Below are 21,944 nucleotides of genomic sequence, written 5' to 3'. Positions count from 1 at the left end.
AAATTTGTAAACGGTGACTATAAATATTTTAGAGTGAGGAGTTAATTTCTTATTTGTGTATATATAATAAATAATAGTCGATATAAGAAATAAAGATAGTCACTGTAAGTATTTTATGGTCACCTTTGAACCTCTTGTGGGTGACTAAATGTAAACATTTGTCATTGTATAGGAAAAACCCATCACTATAACTATTTTATGGTGATGATTAAATTTGTGACTTGTTTGTAAACCTAACATTAGTCATGATAAAATATTAAACATGTGACTACAAGTTCTCAATGCTCATAATAAAAGAAATAATATGAGACTATAGTTATTTTATGGTCACTATTTAATTACTTGTGTGTAACTAAATATACACAATGGTATTAATATAAGAATATACTCATGACTAAAACTATTTTATGGTGACTATTGTAACCTCTAGGGATGACTGAATGTAAATATATGTCACCGTATAGGAAAAAATCGTCACTATAACTGTTAACAGGTGACGATTAAATTTGTGATTTGTTTCTAAATGCAACAAAAGTTACGATAAAATATTAAACATCTGACTACAAGTTCTCAATAGTCATAACAAAAGAAATAACACAATATTATAGTTATTTTATGGTCACCGTTTAATTGTTTGCTAGTGATTAAATGTATACAATAGTCTTAATATAAGAAATATACTCATGACAAAAACTATTTTATGGTGACGGATTAAGTTGTGATGTATTTGTAAACCTAATAATAGTCACTATAAAAGATAAAAGATAAAACCAGTGGCTACAAGAACTTTTTGGTATCGGTTAACTTGAAATTCTTGACAAAAGTACACAATAGTCATAATAAAAGAAATAAAAAGTTATTATAAGTATATTATGATGATGGTTATAAAAAAAAGAAGATTGATACAACTCCAAAAATATATACTATATATAGTGATAGTTGTTACCTACAACAACAGTTTTTCATGGGTTATAATCACCATAACTTATCAATAATCATGCCACCTACGGTAAGACTTTCAATGAAAGAGATAACTATCATTAATTGTCTATGGTCAAGGTTTTTTGGCGTCACCAAAAACAATGTTTACACTGTAAATATATGTGGAGCCTAAGATGGTCTTTCCAAAAGAACTTGTGAAGAGAAGTGACACCCAACATATATATATATATATATATATATATATATATATATATATATATATATACACACACACACACACACACACACTTATAAGACCGTGTCACACCAATATAGGATATACTAACACTCCTATCAGAGTCGGAGGCTCGATGAAGATAGATAAGGATGTGATGTGTAACATCCATAAAAAATCAAGACAATTTAAAACTTTTTAAATATCTAAAATACCATTAATTATTACAAAGTTTTTTCAAAATAGTTTAAGCATCAGAGTTCCTAGAAATCAAAATCATAAATCGAGGAAGTGTACAGTCACGCCTTCGCCTTCTCGCGGTCATCCGTTGTACCTGAAACAATAATCGATAAACGTAAGCTTGAAGGCTTAGTGAGTTACCCCCAAAATACCCATACACACAACAATACACATACAATAACAAACAACATACTATGGGTCCAATCATCCATCGGGATGGAATACCCCAGACCCTTAACCATCGGGTTGGAATGCCCACATACTACGAGTCCAATCATCCTCGGGATCGAATACTCTCGGCCCACAACCATCGGGTTGGAATGCCCACACACACACATATATAACAGATACTATGGGTCCAATCATCTATCAGGATGGAATACCACAGGCCCTTAAACCATCGGGTTGGAATGCCAACATACAATGGGTCCAATCAACCATCGGGTTGGAATACCCTAGGACCTCAACCATCGGGTTGGAATGCCCACATACTACGAGTCCAATCATCCTCGGGATGGAATACTCTCGTCCCAGAACCATCGGGTTGGAATACCCTCATAACCAATCAAACATGTGCACCTATATCAGATAATCATATAACAGTCTATAAAGACAACATACTAGGGTCCTATCATCCTCGAGATGAAATACCCTCAACTACCAATCAATCATGTGAACATATCACATGTAATCTCCTACCAGCATACAGACAATTAGACCAAACTATACGTCACTAAGCATAACCACATCCGATCTACCAAGATACCGATCTAACAGATCATACTAGCATATAACCATCTTATCTACCAGGATACTGAGCTAACATACCACAACAATAATAATCTAAAATAACAAATCAAAGGGCCGGCCTTGGTGCCTTAGACCCTTGAATACAGTGAGGATAACTCACCTCGCAAGTAGTGCCGAAGTACTGAAAACCTCTGATTGTTTTCTCACCGGAAATCCCAAACTATCACATAATAAATACCAAGTCATTACACAACATAACAATCTTGACTAAGGGGTCCACACAATCCATCATGACCATTCTCTTTATTGGGCCAGGGCCTAATGCCAATTCCATAACCTTGAAAGTCCTTATGCAAAGCCCATTATTGGCCCAATTTACCAAATTGGGCCCAACTCCCTAATTAGGCTTAATTTCAAGATCCATTATCAAAACTTGACCCAAAACATAATATTCATAAAGTCCATCAAAGGACCAAATCCAACTAGTCCATAAACAACCCAAAACCCGAAGCCTAATTGCCAAAGGCCCAACAAAGGACGTATGCGGGGCGTACTTATCCTGATGTTGACCACCATCGGGGTGGTTGACCCAGTACGCTGGGTGTACTAGATTTACGTTGGGCGTACGTGGGTTTTCACCAAAACCCTAATAAGTGCTTAATGGCTTACGCACTTAAGCCCAAACTCCACATCCAATGACCAAATGTTCCATAGGACTATAAAGTCTCGAACTTTATCACTTTGGCCGTCCAAAAAGTTCTTAACACATGGTCTTAATCCATTAAGACCTTCCTACTTCATGCATGAGAAAAATCTAGCTATTGGGACACTATTTTTTCACTTAGGACCTCTTCTAAGGTCTGAAAGGATAGCTCATTTTGTCCAAATCATAACATGCACCATTTTGGGACTTTTGGGACAAGAGTGCTTCCATAAAGCTAAAATGACTAGATCTATCTCATACAAGTATAAAGTTCCAAGCTTTTTACCTTCTGGAGCTTCTAGGGCACAAACCAACTTCAGATCTACAAGCTTGATCTTCTTTTCCAACTCCTTGATGCAACACCTTCTTCTTAAAACACTCAATAAACACTCAAAAAGCTCAAACACTAAAGGAAATGGCTAGGTTTGGGGAACACGACTTTAAGAAGTGGAGGTTGGGGTAAGGGAGGGTTTTGTGCTCATATTGTTGCTTATATAGCCCCCAAACCCTAAATATTAGGGTTTCCTTCTTATATGAGTATGCCCAGTATACACAAGTGTACGCCCAGTGTACTAGGGTGCTCCTAGTACGCTCAGCGTACCCTTATGTACGCACGACGTACTCCTCCTGGTCCCAAAATTTCAACTTAGCCATTAGACTTTTCATGGCTTCACCCTTCCATTCCCAGCGACTATAAATGAAAAATCTTGGGATGTTACATGCTGAGCCGCGGGGGTGCGAGACTCCGACTTTGATACCATGTAAATATATGAGGAGCTCAATATTGTCTCTCCAAAATATCACTTGTGGAGAGAATGGAGACTCCAACATATATACCCAGTTATAAGACCGTGTGGCACCATGTGAGATATATATATATATATATATATATATATCCAAATTCACGAAAGAATAGATCATTAGGTTTACCAATTCGGGTATTTGTAGCGTGTCTATAAAAGGGAAGACTTAAAGGACCCCCGTTTTTTATCACCTACTGTGAAGTTTCAAGATTTTTGCCTTCCCTCTGCTTTCTTTTGTGGAATAACCATAATCATAATAAAAAAAATTATTAGTCAAAATATCTATAACATAGAAATAAATAGAGTAAATAAATAAATTATAATAAGACGTACGATCCAACTCAGTTGGCCTCCCCCTCTATCATGGGTAGATGGTGGATCCTCGGTACCATCTTTGCTATGGCCTCGGCCCATGACAATAGTTATAAGATATATAAGAACGATCCAAAGTGATATCATTGCTTGAAAAGTTATAAAATATAGAATACAAAATACAATATGAATATAGTTTTTCTATTACAATTTACAACATGAAAATACTAACAAAGTTTCCTATTACAAATAGAAATTACAATAAGTGTCTTGGAAACAAATAGAAATTACTACTCTTTTTAATCAAAACTAGCAGGTATGCCCACGCTCCGCGTGGGACGGAGGGGCTGTTTTTTTTTTTTTTTTGTTTACTAAGCAGTTAACCCTTTATTACAGTTGACCTTGTTTAAATAGTAGCAATTTGAAATGAATTACAACAGTTTCTTTGGGTAAACTTGGGGTCCTCACACATGTAAATGTAACTGTCATCAGGTGCAATTACAACACCTGTTGGATCAACAAACATATTCTCCAACAGTTGGGTTCTTGAAGGAGCAGGCCTTTCATCTACAAACACCATAGCATCTTAAGCCAACTCATTTATCTTTTTCTCTATCTCCTTCAAATATACTTCACTCAGATGCCACCATCATTCAACACAAAATACATTCATTCATAACAACTTCTTAATACAACCCAAAAAGGAATGGAATGAGCAAGGTATGAGAAGTTGAAAATTGCAATCACGAAATATGAAAAACTTCATAACAACTTCTCATAGAATCCTACTTTCACTTTTTTTAAACTACAATGTTATAATAGGAAGAAAAGAAAATATAAGCACCTTTATTCCTAAATGTTATTGGCATTTATTAATATATAATAGCACCCTACTTATTATTTTTACCAAAAAACAGCAATATACTTATGTTTATTTATCAATAATAGCAAAATACTTATTATTTTTGCCAAAACATAAATATATTCACATGCATTTATCAATAACAGCAACATGCATAGTTTTTAACAAAAAACTACAATTAGTAACTGCTAAGAGCAACAAACTTACATTCAATTAGGTATTAGACCCTTTAGCATGTTGAAGCTCAACTCTCTGCAAACAAAACATAGGGAAACTATGAGTAAGTAATATTTATTTCACCCAAATTATGTAATCAACTCAGAAATCAGTAAGGGTTTCTGCTCCGGGCGTAAATGTTGGTGTTACATCACATATTTTCAATTCCAACATTTTATGTATCAATGATCCTAAAAAATAGAAAAAAACAAATCAATCAAATAAACAAACCTTCCACATAATCGTTAATGTCATCATTTATCAAGTTCTTCTGAAGAAGCAATGTTAAATAGCTGATGCGACTGTTGCCGCACCAAACCCGCTTGTAACCAATGCTTCATTACTAATCTACACAAATTAATAAAAAGAATTAAGTCGGGTAATGAAGAATAAGTTGAGGGTGTTTCTTTTTCACTTAATGAGCTTAATAGTTTAACCAATTCATCTTGGTAGATATACATCGTTGTTATCTCCAAGTGTATATTTTGACATTAAGAAATAGTTAAATCACTAACATATTCAACAATTTAATGTTCTTTTTAAAAATGTAAAAGTAAAGCAAGCAAACCAATGATAGATAACTTATTTCTTTTTTCTGTGATAATTATATATATATGCATATCGAACTGATGAAAATGTATGACATGTAAGTATCATTTATTGATAGTCTTGTTAACATGCCAATCAACTTTTTTTGTACCTTAAGTATTGTATGTTTTTCACTTTCATAGTCATATTGGCTATGTAACGGTTGTACACCCGGTTTTAGCCTGAAAATTAGAAATGCTTTTTTTCAAAGTTAGTCACTTCCAAAAGTAGTATGTTGGATCAAAATTTAAATATAGTATACACTAATTCTAACATCTTCTTTGTTTCTCCATGAATTTGATGCACCCTAATTGTAGTAATCACAAATTAACTCCAAAACATCAGTTATACATTCATTGAGGCATTTCATCGAACATATAGACTGCAACAACACTTAAACATTACACAAATCCTTTTTCCAACTTTTAATTCTCAATTTGAAATCATCATGAGTAGGAGAGGCATAAGACAATTAGATAACGGGAATATAGAAAGAGAAGTAGATTACCAGGTAGCGTTGGAGATACATCTTGTAAAGAGGAATCGATTATATCCACTTCGTTCAACAACTCAGTCCCCGGATACCTCTAATAGCCACCGAATGGACGCCCCCGCTGCAATTTCCGGTGGTCGGCACCGTCACCATCACCATCGGCATCTGTCTTCTTCTTTTTTTGTTCTAGTGACCACACAACACAGGGAAATATTTTAGAGAAAGAAAAGAAATAGAAAAAGACACATCAGCGACGTCACAAAAGGAGACGTTATCATTCTCTTTAAGCGTAGACATAACCATAAATTAGGGCTAGGGAAAGGTAGATAAGAGATGAAGGGGCTACAAAACATATAAAACCATAAAACCCTATACCTGTATTGGGGATAGAGCAGAAGAAGATTGAATTCCAAATTTGAATTGTAATTTGATTTCAAATCCAAACTAAAACCTTGGTTCCATCCCAGGTTCCTTAAGCTCATAGAGGCAGACGACGGGTTTCATCTCCAAAAGTCGTTGTTTTTGAAGAAGTCGTCTCGAGGGGCGTCGCAGTTGGAAGTCGGAGGAGCAAGACGGTAGTGACTGTGAATGATTCGGTGGAAACATTTGAAGATAGAAGCATCGAGAAAGCAGTAGAAAGTAAGGGGGTGTCCATCATTGATTTGCTAGGAGAATAAAAGAGTAAGCAAGAGATTGATAGAGGTGGGTGTTTAGAGATGTTAACGGGTAGAGTGGGATTAGAAGAGAAAAGATGGATCATACATAGGAAGTAAGCGGTGGAGGCGGTGACCATGGTCGCGTTAAAATAACCCACGAACAGTACCTATGGTACTGTAGCCAAGGAACCGACCCATACGTATACAAATCTGGGATAAAAGCCAAGGAACCGACGCATACGTATACAAATCTGGGATAAAATTAAAAGGCAATTTCTTTATACATACCAATCTACCCTCTACTAGGGGTGTAAGTGAGCCGATCTACTCGCGAGTTACTCAGGATCGACTCGTTAAAAGCTCGACTCGAGATCGAATTAAACGAGCCCGAGCGAGCTCGAGCCGAAATATGAGGCTCGTTTATTAAACAAGCTCGAGCTGAGCCTAAATGAGCTTATATATATATATATATATATATATATATATATATATATATATATATATATATATATATATATGTGTGTGTGTGTGTGTGTGTGTGTGTGTGAGAGAGAGAGAGAGAGAGTGTGTATATATATATATATATATATATATATATATATATATATATATATATATATATATATATATATATATATAGGCTCGAATCGAGCTCGAGCTCGAGCTTAAACGAGCCGAGCTCGAGCTTGGTTAGGCTCGGGCTCGGCTCGGCTCGTTTACACCCCTACCATCTACCATGTAATTAATGATGGCCTATTTTGACCATAGATCCCGATTCTTTTTTTTTTCTTTTTTTTTTTTTGGTTTTTTTGTTTTTACACTTTATTGAAACTCACTTTGTGCCGGTAAAATCCAAATTCCAAGAATTCTTTATTTTCCAATAATAATAGTATAACTCGTGTAGATATGAGGAGTTATTTTTTTTAAACTTATTCATTTTTTCTTTACTTTTTTCTCCGATACTTATAAAGTGCTGTAAATTAAATTTTTCTTTCCAAGTCCTTTTTTTCTTTTCAATAGAATTTACGTATGTGGTATATATTATTAATTAATACAAAAATTTCTAAATTCTAATATTTCAAATAACCAAAACCAAATTATATGTAAACAAAATAAATTAATTCAGGTCTTATAAATTTAATACATATTATTTGAATTTAGTCAATTTACACACCCTTTGATAATCATAAGATATCTAAATAAATTGTCAATGTCTATAGTCGTTTAAATATTTTGATTTTGTTTTTCTAGTTATAATCATTCTTTATGGTCATTATACATCTCTTTATGGTTAATACTTAGATATTACATATGATATGTTGTCATTAACTCATATCCCGTTTCTTATGATTTTTATTTTTAGCTTCTCTGATCCATTTCTTCTTCTACTTTGCATTTTCATATATGTCTAAAAACACTAAATTATAACAAACTACAAAAATATAGTTATATTGAAAACTGAACATCATTAATCCATTTAAACTTCCAATAAACCACAACATTTTATATAAACAGAAAACAAACCATTTAAACAGTATATTAACAATAATCTTAAAAAAAAGTTGTTCACCGTCGGAACCAGCTTGCCGCCGCCGCAGGCAACAACTAACCGGAATAACGCCGGAGACAAAACGAGAGAAAAAGAGATCGTGAGAAAGACCACCAGAAAGACACCATGAGAAAGACAAAATGAGAGATATAGCACCGTGAGAAGACTGCCATCGAAACCTCAGCCGAAAATCACGTCGTCACCGTCGCCGGAAATAGCTTCATCGCCGGAAATCGCATCCGACGTCTCTGGCTCTCATTCTTGGCGGCTGAATTTGTGTGCTAGGGTTTAAACAAAGTAAGCCTTTTATATATCTTATATTTTATATTAACAGCCCAAATTTTGAAGATATGTCAATTTAAATCCCCTAAATTTAAACATTTTATAATTCCCTTTTATTTTTTTATTTTTTTTTTATGTCCTGGAAATTTGGAGGATTCCGGAGATAAACTCGAACTCACTCTGCAAACGGATTAAATCTAAGGAAAATTATGATTTTTTCTTTCTTTTAGTTGAGATGGTTTTGGGGGACTAAGGTGATGTTTTATGTGGTGGGGGAATTTTGGTTTTGGAGCTAAAATTTGTTTTCTTTTTTGTTTTTCATTTTAAGGTTTGGTTGTTTTAATGTGGCACCATAGCAGCGTCAAATTAAAATACGCATCAAGCTTTTCTTTCTTTTTTTTTTTAATAAAGAAAGAACACCATTTGTGCTATTATAGCATAAATTCATAATCAATGTTTCCTTATAATTCATACAATTTTTTGTTTAATTGTTACCATTAATTAAATTTTCCTTATAGTTCATAATCATGATGTTTTTTGTTTTATTTTATTTTTACAGGAAAAAATGGCTAATATTTCGGATTTTTCTACCGATCAAGTATGATTTCTAATCTTATATATATATATATATATATATATATATATATATATATATATATATATATATATATATATATATATATATATTTATCAATTTTTTAACATTAAATTTTTGTCTTAATTTTTAGGTTTTTAGATCTCTTGAAGATTTGAAGAATTGGGTACAAAATATTGCGCGTTCTCAAGGTTATGTTACAGTCACTAAACGATTGAAGGCAGCAACTTTTGGATTCAAATCTAAAGTATTTCTTTGTTGTGATCGTAGTGGTATACCCAGAAGTAAAAATGCGGAAACAAAAAAAATTAATTGTCCATTCGAATTGATAGCAAAGTATTTGAAGGCACAAGATGGTTGGAAATTACAGGTCGTATGTGATGATCACAATCATGAACCATCAATGTATATGGAGGGTCATTCATTTGCAATGCGATTGTCGGATAAAGAGACTCGTTTGGTCCATGATTTGACAGAGCTGAATGTTAAACCACTAGATATTTTGTCAACAATAAAGCAACAAAATGAAAACAACGTGTCTTCACTGAAAACTATATACAATTGTCGTCATAAGTTTATGATATCTCAACGAGAAGGCAGAAGCCCGATACAAAATGTCATGCACATTTTGCATACTAAAGGGTATAATTATGAGTATCGTTTAAACAAGAGCACTAACGAGTTAGAGGAGTTGTTTTTTATGCACCCAATATCGTTACAGATGTGGCAAGCATTTCCATATGTAGTGTTGATGGACGCTACATATAAAACAAACAAGTATAATCTTCCTTTTCTGGAGATTGTTGGTGTCACTTCTACGAGACTGACGTTTTCCATAGCTTTCGCATTCATGCATAGCGAAAAAACAAGCAACTACGCATGGGCATTGACTTGTTTGAAATTGACGATTAACGATTCTTTTTGTCCCCGTGTCATCATCACCGATAGAGATTTGGCGTTGATGAAGGCGTGCAAAGATGTTTTTCCACAAAGTAATCATTTACTTTGTAGGTGGCATATATTCAACGATATAACAAAGCATTGTAGGAAACGTATCAAATCAAATAAGACTTGGGGTTCTCTTCATCCAATATGGAAGAAATTAGTCGAATCTCTGACACCGAGTGCATACATGAAAGCGTATGCAGACCTTCAATCGTTATTGTCCAAAGATCCAGGTATCATTAATATATATATATATATATATATATATATATATATATATATATATATATATATATATATATATCCTAAACTCTTAATTTCTTTAACCATTATTATTCATTCAATCATACTAATTTGATTTTTCTTCACATTTTAGTTGTTTTTGGGTATCTTTACAATACTTGGTTGGAGAAGTATCCCGACAAATTTGTATCATTATGGACCGACAAAAGTACCAATTTTGGAAATTCAACAACAAATAGAGTTGAGAGTCAGCACGCTAAGCTAAAAAAACACCTAGCATCTCGAAAACGTGATTTGGATAAATTCATATATGTTATTGAAACAGTTGTACAGTCACAAGACACAGCTATCAAAGAGAGTTTCACAAGGAGCATAATCATTCGTAAACCAAAATTTAAGGATGAGATATTCAATTCACTACGACATCATGTTTCAGAGCATGCTTTGGATAAAATCTTAGAAGAGCTTTGTCAGTTAAAAGGTTTTGTACCAACTCCTAAGAATTGTGGTTGTCAACTACGAACATGTTTTGGTTTACCATGTGCTTACGAACTTGCGATGTATGTCGATGCAGGTATGTCAAATGTATTGTATTAAATTGACAAGTTTTATATGTATAATCACTTTATAACATTTTGAATTTTTTACTATAGGTTCACCTATTCCGTTGGATTCAATTGATATTTTTTGGAGAACGCTTGATTTTAAGCCCTGTGTATTTGTGGATTATGGAAATCTTAATGTTGATGATCATATGCAAAGGTGGAAGGAAAAATTCAACAATCAACCAGATCATGTCAAATACAGTTATATAAGAAAGATGGAAGAGATAATCGATCCTTCAAAAATTATGATCAATGAACCTTTGGTTAAGAAAAATAACCGTGGACGCCCAAAAGTGAAGCGTGGTCACCATCAAAGTCAAGCTCCTCACCGATACAGTTGTTCAGAATTGAATCAGGAACCACCTAGGCATAGTTCATCATTCTTCGACTTGAACGATGAACCGACTAGGCATAGTTCATCATTCTTCGACCTGAACGATGAACCGACTAGGCATAATTCATCATTCTTCGACTTGAACAATGAACCGACTAGGCATAATTCATCATTCTTCGACTTGAACGATGAACCGACTAGGCATAATTCATCATTCTTCGACTTGAACGATGAACCGACTAGGCATAATTCATCATTCTTTGACTTGAACGATGAACCAGCTAGACATAGTTCATTCTTTATGGGCATGAACGAGGAACCAATAGACCAATGTTCATACCAGTTTGACTTGAAAGAGAAAGCAGCGAAGGAACATAGTTCATTATTGAAGGAAATTCCATCAATATTTCATCCGTACATCACGCGTATACAAAATGTAAGGGTGATGGAAATTGTGGTTTTCGATCGGTAGTTGTTTGTCTCGGGTATGATGAAAATGAGTGGCTTTTCATTCGCCAACAATTGTATGATGAGTTATTGATGTCATATGAAGACTATTCTAGAGTTTTCATTGGATGCAATGGAGTACTTGATTCATTGTCTTTCTTCATGACAGATAGGACAGCACCACCAGAACACTATATGCTTATGCCTGAGACAGGTATTCTGATAGCCAACAGGTTTGGTGTGATTGTCCAATTTTTTACCACAGTGGGCCCTATAATCTTTTTCCCTCTATGGAGAGGTCCTAGTGAGTTTCAAAATCATCGTGTCCTTACATTTGCACTTGTATACATCAATCACTATGTGATGGTACAGTTAGAAGGAGAGTATCTGATGCCTCCTATTTCAACACTATGGATCCGCCACAAAGACCCGTCCGCAGCCGAATGGCAAACTATGTATAAGTCGCGTCTAGAATTTTATAAGCGGCTCAGACCTACGGAAAGATCTTTTATGACTATAGATGATTAGTTGTTGTTTATTTTTGTCTCGGATTTTTGTTATGTAATATTTAAAATTAAAAACAAAATGATGAAGGTTTGTTCGGATTTTATTTCATATAATATTATTTATAATATCAATGATATTAGGTTGACGAAAATTTATTTATAATTTTTTTTAATATTATATATGTTATTATATTATAAAAACTATATTATTGTTGTTTTTTATCTTAATAAAAAATAAATATAAAATTATTAATATTAATTAAGTTAGTAAAAAATGTAATTATTAAATAACAATGATTTATAAATTATGTAATAATGAACTAATAATAAAAATTGGTCAAATAATAATTATATTGTGATGATGATTTAAAAAGTAAGTTAATAATAATTATATGATGATAATTACCATCATTCATCTAAAAAAACAAACCTAATATATAGGTTGGTGTTTTGTAGAGTGGTGTGTCCAAAGTAGGACCCTTAAACATATATATATATATATATATATATATATATATATATATATATATATATATATATATATATATATATATATATATATATATATATATATATATATATTATAGGGTTAGGTTCATGTGAGACGGTCCAATTTTGTGAGACCGTGAGACGCATTTTTTTATTTTATTTTATTTTTATTTTTTTTTAGTTAATTCAAGTTACGAAAATAATATTTAAAAGAAGAATTTTTTGGATTTTTCCATTTATTTTGCATTTTAAAATTATTTTTAAAATATGTACAGTGTAATATTCTATTTAGAATATTTCACGTATTTTTCAAAAAAAATGGGATTTTTTATTTTTTTTTTATTTTTTTAGTTAATTCAAGTTCCGAAAATAATATTTAAAAAAAATAGATTTTTCTATTTATTTTGCATTTTAAAATTATTTTTTAGAATATGTCAGTGTAATATTCTATTTAGAATATTTCACGTATTTAAAAAAAAAAAACGGGATTTTTTTTATTTTTTTATTTTTTTTAGTTAATTCAAGTTCCGAAAATAATATTTAAAAAAAGAATTTTTGGATTTTTCCATTTATTTTGCTTTTTATAATTATTTTTAGATTTGGTCTCACGGTCTCACAAAATTAAAATGGTCTCAAATGAACCTGAACCTATATATATATATATATATATATATATATATATATATATATATAATCTCCCTTAGATACTCCAGTGTCTCTTTCAAACCCCTCTGTGTCATATAATCAAGATCGATATCATCATAATCAATCTCATTCTCAGACACTTCATTAATCAGTTTCATTCTGTGACACTTGATTGTCACTAGTAACCGTTGGTGGATCAACTTCACTTTCCGTCTCTCCCCAGTATCGCCTCAGTATCATAATCAAGAACGTTCTAAAAGTATTGGCCGAAGTCGATTGCAAGTCCAATAGGAGATAAAGAGTTATTGTGACCGACGGCAAGTTTTTCAGCTAAGTCATTGTCAAACCCCTCTGTGTCTCTTTCAAACCCCTCTGTGTCATATAATCAAGATCGATATCATCATAATCAATCTCATTCTCAGACACTTCATTAATCAGTTTCATTCTGTGACACTTGATTGTCACTAGTAACCGTTGGTGGATCAACTTCACTTTCCGTCTCTCCCCAGTATCGCCTCAGTATCATAATCAAGAACGTTCTAAAAGTATTGGCCGAAGTCGATTGCAAGTCCAATAGGAGATAAAGAGTTATTGTGACCGACGGCAAGTTTTTCAGCTAAGTCATTGTCAACATTTTAGAAAGAACCATTGTGAACATCTTCGAGACAACCATCATTCAATGGTAGATCCCAAAATTTTCAATGATTAATATTCACAACGACCCGTTGATGGTTATCGTATTGACAATGTGTTTTTCAGGAAAACTAGTAATGTGCAACATACAACATATTGCCCATTTAAAATGATGACTGCCGGAGCAAATACGCATTAATAACACATGGTCATTTATCCTGGTTTGTAAATATTTTTTGCATCTACAAGCTTCCGGTTAAAATACCCTAGTTTCGTAGATATTTTTTGCATTCACAATCCTCTAGTTAAAAACTCATTTTATCATCGATATATTAAAAAGAATCTTCCAATTAACTTTTACTTAAAATAGAATATATCCATCAAAATTCATTGATGTCCATATACTAATTTTTTTTTAAGGTGAGCCAGTAATATGAAGACATACAAAATAGGAATATATACTACATCAAATCACTCATCCAAAATAGGAATATATACTACTTCAAATCATTCAGATAAGGAAAAAGACCTTGGTGGGGTTTTGGGGGAGGTGGTAGCTACTAGCTAGGGGTATGGATCGGTAATGCCATGTCCGAAGCGGTTTATAAATAGGGCAGTGCCCATGCCATGCATAAACAAACCAAACAAAATCATAACTTGTTTTTAAATACCATTTCAGACTAAACAATGGCAGCAACGGCAATACGTGTGTTCGGGAACCCAATCACTCATGGAACTCGTGCCCAAAGGGCCCTAGCAGCTAAGAACTACCTGAACGCGGATGGAAAGCTCGATCAGGTGTTGTTGCAGTCAAACCAGTCGATAAAAGTAGCGGCAGGAAAGACAAACGCAGTGGCTGCGGGCACCACGATTTGCAAGGTTTGCAACGCCACAGGTAGTACTATCAGGTACGTCACTGCATACGACTGGAGCGGAAAAGTTGCAGGGCATTACCCAGTGACTATCCAGAACGGCCAGTGGGCTGTATTTGAGCATGTTGGCACTACTGGCGCAAACCAAGGATCAATCGGTGCTCTTGTGTATAACATCGACGATTTCTGTGACTCCATGATCTCTTGGAACAACCCTTGGAAAACAACCCGAGGAGGAAACAACACTGTAAGTTTTATAACTGATTTAGTAACTAACGATTCTTACTCATTTAGATCACATAACTGCAATAAATTAATTGAAATATTTTTCATATTAATGGTGCAGGCATACTGTGAGATGAACGATCCTGGATACTTTGATCGTTGTGACTGGGATGAAATCTATGCAAAGTTGATCGCCTCTGGTAGTGTAAGCAAAACAAGTATGGTAGATTATGAAACCAGAGTGACTATTGATGCAGGAGGCAATTCTCCTAGTTACAAAGCCATTTTCTATGTTCACGGTTAGACAACGGTATAACACCACCCACATACTTAATAAAAACCAGACTGTTCTGCTATGGCTTTGTGCAAAACTAGAATAAAGGATGTATATGTGCTTGTAATAGCTAGCAATAAACAAACTTAGTAGTCTGGGGTTGGCTTACTGTTAACATAAATAAAACGTTGTCTTGGGTCGGTTTGTAGATGACTGAAAGTATGTTAACTTATAATGTAAGGATGTATTTGTGCTTGTAATAGTAATAACCGCCAAACTTATTAGTATGGGATTGGCTTAATGTTAACATAGATAAAACTTTATCTTGGTATTCGTCTCTACGTAGATGATGAAAGTATGTAAAAGTTACAACGTATCTTAAAATAAAAAATAAATAAATAAGAAAAACTAAATACATCATTTCTACAAATCTGTCACCGCTAATAGTTCCACACGTCACCGTTAATGTGTCGCCACCAATAACCCATCACTAGGGATGTAAGTGAGCCGAACTATTCGGGATCGATTCGTTAAAAGTTCAACTCGAGCTCAAGCTCGAACACAATTTAGGACTCATTTATCAAACGAGCTCGAGTCCAAGTTTCATTAGTAAGTCCGTGAGTCTAAACGAGCCTAAACGAGCTTCTATAGTGTGTGTGTGCGCGTGTATGTGTGTGTATCTATATATATATATATATATATATATATATATATATATATATATATATATATATATATATATATGTGTGTGTGTGTGTGTGTGTGTGTGAGGGTTCAATTTAGAAAAAAAAAAAAAAAAAGATGTTGAAAACAAGGGAATGAATTTGGATCACTGGGTTCAAATATACCGCTTAAGCGTTACAGCATACCGGGAAGATGGAACAAATCAAATTCACACACACACACACACACACACACACACACACATATATATATATATATATATATATATATATATATATATATATATATATATATATATATATATATATATATATAAGCATGTGTATCTTCACAAGTGATTATTCCTATATGAAACTGGTGGTCGCAGTGGTAGCAGTGGCGGTGGCAATGGTGGTGGCAGCGGTTACGATGGCGAGGGTGGTGGTGGTGGTGGTGGTGGTGGTGGCGAAGATGGTGTTTGTAGAGGTGGAGGTAGTGTTGTTGGTGGTAGTGACAGTGATGGTGTTAGAGGGTGGAAAAGGTGTTGGTACCAATTACGGTGGTGGAGGTGGTGGTGGTTGGTGCCAGAGGAGGTGGTGGTGGTGGTTGTGGTGGTTGGTTATGGAGGAGGTTGGTGCATTCATATATGAATATACTTACATTTATATTCATATATGAATATTACCTATCACCACTTATATTCTAGTCATGATTCCAAGTTGATTATGATTAGTTTGTATTGAAATTGTTGAAACAGAATTTGAAGAATCCAAACCCTAAAATGATGATTTATTAAATAATTGTGAATTTTACTTATGACTTAATGAAATAAGCCATTTAGATGAATTATCCGCAAATATTTTTGCAAATAAAAGTGAATTGGAAGTATAGGTGATCATATGGATTATGATAAGGAAATCAAGTTCTTAATGAACAAGTCTTAATGATAAGAGTTTAATGTGCATTTGAATAAGGATTGAAGGTATTATAATCAAGAACATTAGGTGAAGGATTCTCTGGACCTTTGTAAGTGTCCAAGATCCTAGCTTTATGTTGCTTGCTTTTAGATCTAAGCCTTTTGTCCCTTGATCTTCATATTTTGAAAGTTTGGAAGGATGGATTCCATAAAGTTGACAATTTTATCAATCCTCATGGTCCTTTTGAGGTTATATGGTTATGATCTAAAGTTTCTTGTCTTATTTTGATTCATGCACAATGTTGGGTTCATTTTCCCATGTATATGACCTAATTTGGGAAGGACATGCATTGGACATGCATGTCTATAAAACCACGATTTTTATGGTCCACTAGGTGTAGGAAACCCTTTTGGAACTTGGGAGAAGTGACTTTGGTTGATTAAGTGCTTAATGCGTGAGTGCATGCTTTATATTGCCATTAAGGACATAGGGTTTGAGATCTTGACTCATTGGGATGTCTTAATGAATAAAGTTAGAAACTTTATCCATTGAGACCTAGGGAAGGGCCAGATTTGAGCTTTAGAGTCCTTGGATTAGGAAGAAAACATCTTAGCTTAATTAAGTTGTTCATATTAGTTCCCACGACGTGACGACTGGGGAAGCAACCAACTGTTTTGACATTTAATTCCCACGACGTGGCTAAGGGAGGGTCATGATGTGGAGGCTTGTTGAAGCTATTTTTGACTTGACTGGGATTCTGATCGGGTTTGGACTCGTTAGCCACGATGTGGCCAAAGGATGGCCACGACATGGAGATCGACTGATATTGACTTTGATTGTTGATTGTTGACTTTGAGGATTAACTTTTGACTTGTTGACTTTTGGTCAAATTGCTAGTTTGGTAGGTAGACTAAGGGTTTATCATGTGTGGTGATCTAGGTGGCGTTTAGCACCTATTTCCTGACTTTGCAAGTCGTTGACTTTTGACTTCATTCTCGAGGTGAGTCTTCTCACTATACTATGTAGGATGTTAGTTGTCTTTGTGACTCTTGCATTGTGTGTCGGGCAGGGACCATATGTGTGCTGGGTGGGCCCATTGTGCTTGTTGGGTGGGGCCCATTTGTATGTTGGACGGGGCCCATTTGTATGTTGGACGGGGCCCATTATGTATGATGGGCAGGGCCCGAGGTTATGTATGGTATGTGGTATGTTGGGGAACTTACTAAGATTTGTGCTTACGGTTTTATGGTTTAACATTTTTAGATACTTCCATTTCTAAAGGGAAGGGTCCAACTTGACTACACAATGTTTCTGTGACATCCCCAAAATCTCGGCCAGAAAAGACCGATTTCATTTATGTTTTTTAAACATTTTCAGAGTAATTCCTTTTAATTTTAAAAAAGATGCGGAATTTGTTCCCAAAAACAAAACATGATAAAATAGATATTTATCAAAACATTTCATAAAGAAATATGATTTCATTTCATAATCAAACGTCGGGATGTCATGTTCCGATATAGATCATAAAGCATAAACGATAGCATTACAAGTCATTCGACAAAATATATACATATACAGACTTGTAAACAAAACAACTTGATGATTCGCCCATCTTAAGCTCTTGCGCCACTACCTGTAATACAAATAAACTGAGTGGGTCAGGCTTGGGAGCCTAGTGAGCATATAGGGTTTTCAACCCACAATAATTATATTTAATTTCAACAATCCACAATAAACCCGATTACCCATTCCCGTTATCCTCACTTTACGTCCCTAAAATAACATCTATTATAAGGAACCTAATTCAGGATTTTCATCGGGACGGACATTACTGCAGAGGGGCTTCCTCAACAATAAGTGTCCTAAAGGCAACCATGTGGGGGATAGAGTACACCGGTGAACACGTCGTTCACAACACCTATAGGTAATGAGCCTGCTAGTGTTCCACATGACAGTCTAGAATAGTATGTGATCGTCATCCATACTCTGCTGAATGACTAGAATAACACCAATAACACCGAGGCCTCTCATCTGTTTATTTCACACCAATTATCTACCCATGTTCTACCCAACATATTAGTAGATAAAAATATACATTTTTATATATTGTTTAAAAACCTGTATAGCATGCTTTAATCAACACATATTCCACATAACAGATGAGGCATACACACATAACACGTATTTCATAGAGAATAAATCAGAGCTATGAGATAGAAGAAAGTGAATATACATTCACACATATAACAACAAAATATATACACGTAGCATGTATTTTATATAAAATACTTCATAATATTGCGTTGGAAGAAAATGACTACACACTCACTTGATCAGAAGATGATCGGGCAGCACTACGGCTTGCAGAAGTAGTGTTTCTCCGTAGATCTGGAAGATCTTCACAAAAACCGAGCTCCTCGCGGGCAGAGCTTCGGCTCGGGAATAACGCTCTTCGGGATCCTCGGGGCTTCGGATCTTGCTTCGGGGCTCGGGAATATTACCGGGGCTTCGGGGTATAAATGGCACGCTTAACGAGGAAAAACTAGAGAGAAAAGGATGGAAATGGCAAAAGAAAATCGGCTGCCTTCGCAAGCCTTTTATAGGGGGTTGGACTCTCGCAACTCGCACGTACGCTGGGCGTACGAGGCTACGCGGGGCGTACGCCTCAGATCATCAGCGCTTACGTCATCGGAGGTACTCAAGTGCTAGACTTCGTCACGCTTCGCTGTACGCTAGGCATACTTCGGATGAGTCTGCTGACTCGTCTTCGGATAATATCGAAAATTTGAATTAAAATTTAAATATTAAATATTTAATTCAAATTTTGAAAATTCATATCCCCTTCATACGAACTCCATTTTCGACATTCTTTATATCCACGCGTAGGTGAGATTACGCTCTACAGCTTTCGTTTAGACTCTGTCGGCTAATTTTGATTTTATTTTTATTATTTATTTTTAGTAGGCCGGGATAGAAAAACTTAGTTATAAATTCATAACTTCTTCGTCTGACGTCCGTTCTCGCCTAACTTTTCATCGTTTCGCTACTAACAACGAGATCTTCGATTCTCGTTTAGATTGTTTCGGCTAAAAACCGCTCGATCTCAAATCGAGTATTCGGGCTACATACTGCCCAGTCGAAACTTCAGAAAAATCATAACTTCCTCATACGAAGTCAGATTTGGGCGTTCTATATATATTTGGAAACCCCGTTTCAATTACTACAACATTATCCAATGATATCAAGTTTATTTTACACTTAAATTTTGACGCTCATTTTATTTTTAATTCATCATATCATATAATTAAGCAATTAAGCACGAAACACATAATACTCAAATAATACGTTCTTATTATTTCAAATTTGGGTTACAAAGTTAACCTAGACTATTACATTGCTAAAAATGGCAAGCCCAGAAACACAGGCGTTACAGTTTCCCATTATGGTTTCCACATTGATAGCTTTGTTACACTCGGATATTTTAGATACATTTATATTATTCTTGATTTTGGAACAAATGATGTATGAATTTGATGATTTGAAAATGAAAATTTTTATCAGTATTTTGGGACACTACACAAAGCATCATTTATCTACTTAGATTCAATACGAGAGGAAATATTGACAAACATGCAGAAATTTTAGGAAGCTTGACGACGAGTATAAACATCAGTATTAGGATCTCTAATGACTTCTGGGAGAGGATGATCGCAAACATCATGGAGGGAAGGTTGATCAAAATAAGTAGTGTTATCATCAATAGGAAGCTCAGTCTTAGGGAGAGGAGAAACATCATCATCAACAATAGTATTAACAACTTTAACCTAGATGAGAGAGAGAGAGAGAGAGAAAGACAGATAACATCAACAAACATGGTTCTTCCTGCTTCAATGAGAGTCATTTTTTAATGTTTAGCGACCCCATTTTATTCAGGATTTCTAACAGCGGAGAAGTTTTGAATAATTCCTTTCTCTTCACAAAAACTTTCAAGAGTAACATTTTGAAACTTAGTGCCATGGTCACTCCTGAGTTGCTTGACTTTGAAATCATATAGTAGTTCATTTTTTTAATCAGGGAGATGATCTCATCATCGGCATCACTTTTGTTATGTAAAAACATAACCTATGTGAATCTTGAAACTCATCAACAATGACTAATGAGTATCTTTTTCCAGCATGTGACTCTATAGGAATATGACCAAATAAATTCATATGAAATAGATGAAAAGTATCATTGATAGAAGAACATAGATTTGGTTTGAAAGAAGACTTGGTTTGTTTTCCCTTTTCACATGTAGCACATAATTTATCTTTGACAAATCTCATATTGGGCAAACCTCCCACAAGTTGATCATTAAAGATCTTAGATATAGCTTTAAAGTTAAGAAGATATGGTCTATTGTGCCACAACCAATTCAAATGAGATTGTGAACGAAAGAAGAAGCAGCACCTAAGAGAATTATCATCGAAAAACATGTCCAGGGTGTAAATGTCACTACGACATTTTGCTGATACAACAGTAACATTATTGGAGTCAATAACCTTTCCTTCATGCTTATTAAAATGAACCTCGTAATCAGCATCACACAATAGACTAATTGCAATGAGATTAGCTTCAATCCTTTCACATAAGACACATTTGAGAACTGAACAAATTTGCATTTGATTGTACCAAAATCTTTTGTTTTTCCTTTACCATGGTCTCCATAGGTGACTAGAGGGGGGCATCTTTCTTCACATAATCCTCCAGGAGAGAATTGGATCATTTCATATGGCGAGAGCATCCACTGTCTAGATACCACATGTGCTCTCGACCTTGTAATACTCATAAACAATTAGAGCACTGTATTGACCCATTTTTCAATGGGTTTAACAATGGAAGATTTAGCAGAGTTAAAGTTTTGTATCATTCAGCGGGGAGACAATTTAATGAATTTCGTTC

At 34.5% G+C, this 21,944-nt stretch overlaps 1 protein-coding gene and 2 long non-coding RNA genes across 4 annotated transcripts; 1 reads left to right on the top strand and 2 right to left on the bottom strand.

The window, feature by feature from the left end:
- Window positions 1-1,335: 1,335 nt before the first annotated feature.
- On the bottom strand, window positions 1,336-3,693 carry LOC145073963 (uncharacterized). The gene is made up of 3 exons (XR_013691625.1): window positions 3,136-3,693; window positions 2,307-2,366; window positions 1,336-1,490 (listed from the first exon to the last, which is right to left on the bottom strand). It is a non-coding gene; the product is annotated as an uncharacterized LOC145073963 (long non-coding RNA).
- Window positions 3,694-4,082: 389 nt separating this feature from the next.
- Window positions 4,083-6,945, bottom strand: LOC145074748 (uncharacterized). 2 transcript variants are annotated; one of them, XR_013692072.1, is made up of 6 exons: window positions 6,499-6,945; window positions 6,139-6,309; window positions 5,905-5,937; window positions 5,743-5,812; window positions 5,274-5,390; window positions 4,083-5,078 (listed from the first exon to the last, which is right to left on the bottom strand). It is a non-coding gene; the product is annotated as an uncharacterized LOC145074748 (long non-coding RNA). The 2 variants fall into 2 exon arrangements; XR_013692071.1 differs by lacking the exon at window positions 5,905-5,937 and having other exon boundaries at window positions 6,499-6,941.
- A 7,730-nt stretch (window positions 6,946-14,675) lies between these two features.
- On the top strand, window positions 14,676-15,730 carry LOC145076812 (23 kDa jasmonate-induced protein-like). The gene is made up of 2 exons (XM_079022613.1): window positions 14,676-15,171; window positions 15,271-15,730. Exons 1-2 carry the CDS (start codon window positions 14,740-14,742, stop codon window positions 15,451-15,453), a joined length of 615 nt encoding a protein of 204 aa, XP_078878739.1. The 5' UTR covers window positions 14,676-14,739; the 3' UTR covers window positions 15,454-15,730.
- The last annotated feature ends 6,214 nt before the right edge of the window (window positions 15,731-21,944 follow it).

The sequence above is a fragment of the Lactuca serriola genome, chromosome 9 (assembly GCF_051521515.1).
Source record: "Lactuca serriola cultivar US96UC23 chromosome 9, Lser_US96UC23_V15, whole genome shotgun sequence".
Lineage (NCBI taxonomy): Eukaryota > Viridiplantae > Streptophyta > Magnoliopsida > Asterales > Asteraceae > Lactuca > Lactuca serriola.
Note: the sequence above shows the minus strand (reverse complement) of the source record. Positions and strands in the feature narration are given on the sequence as shown.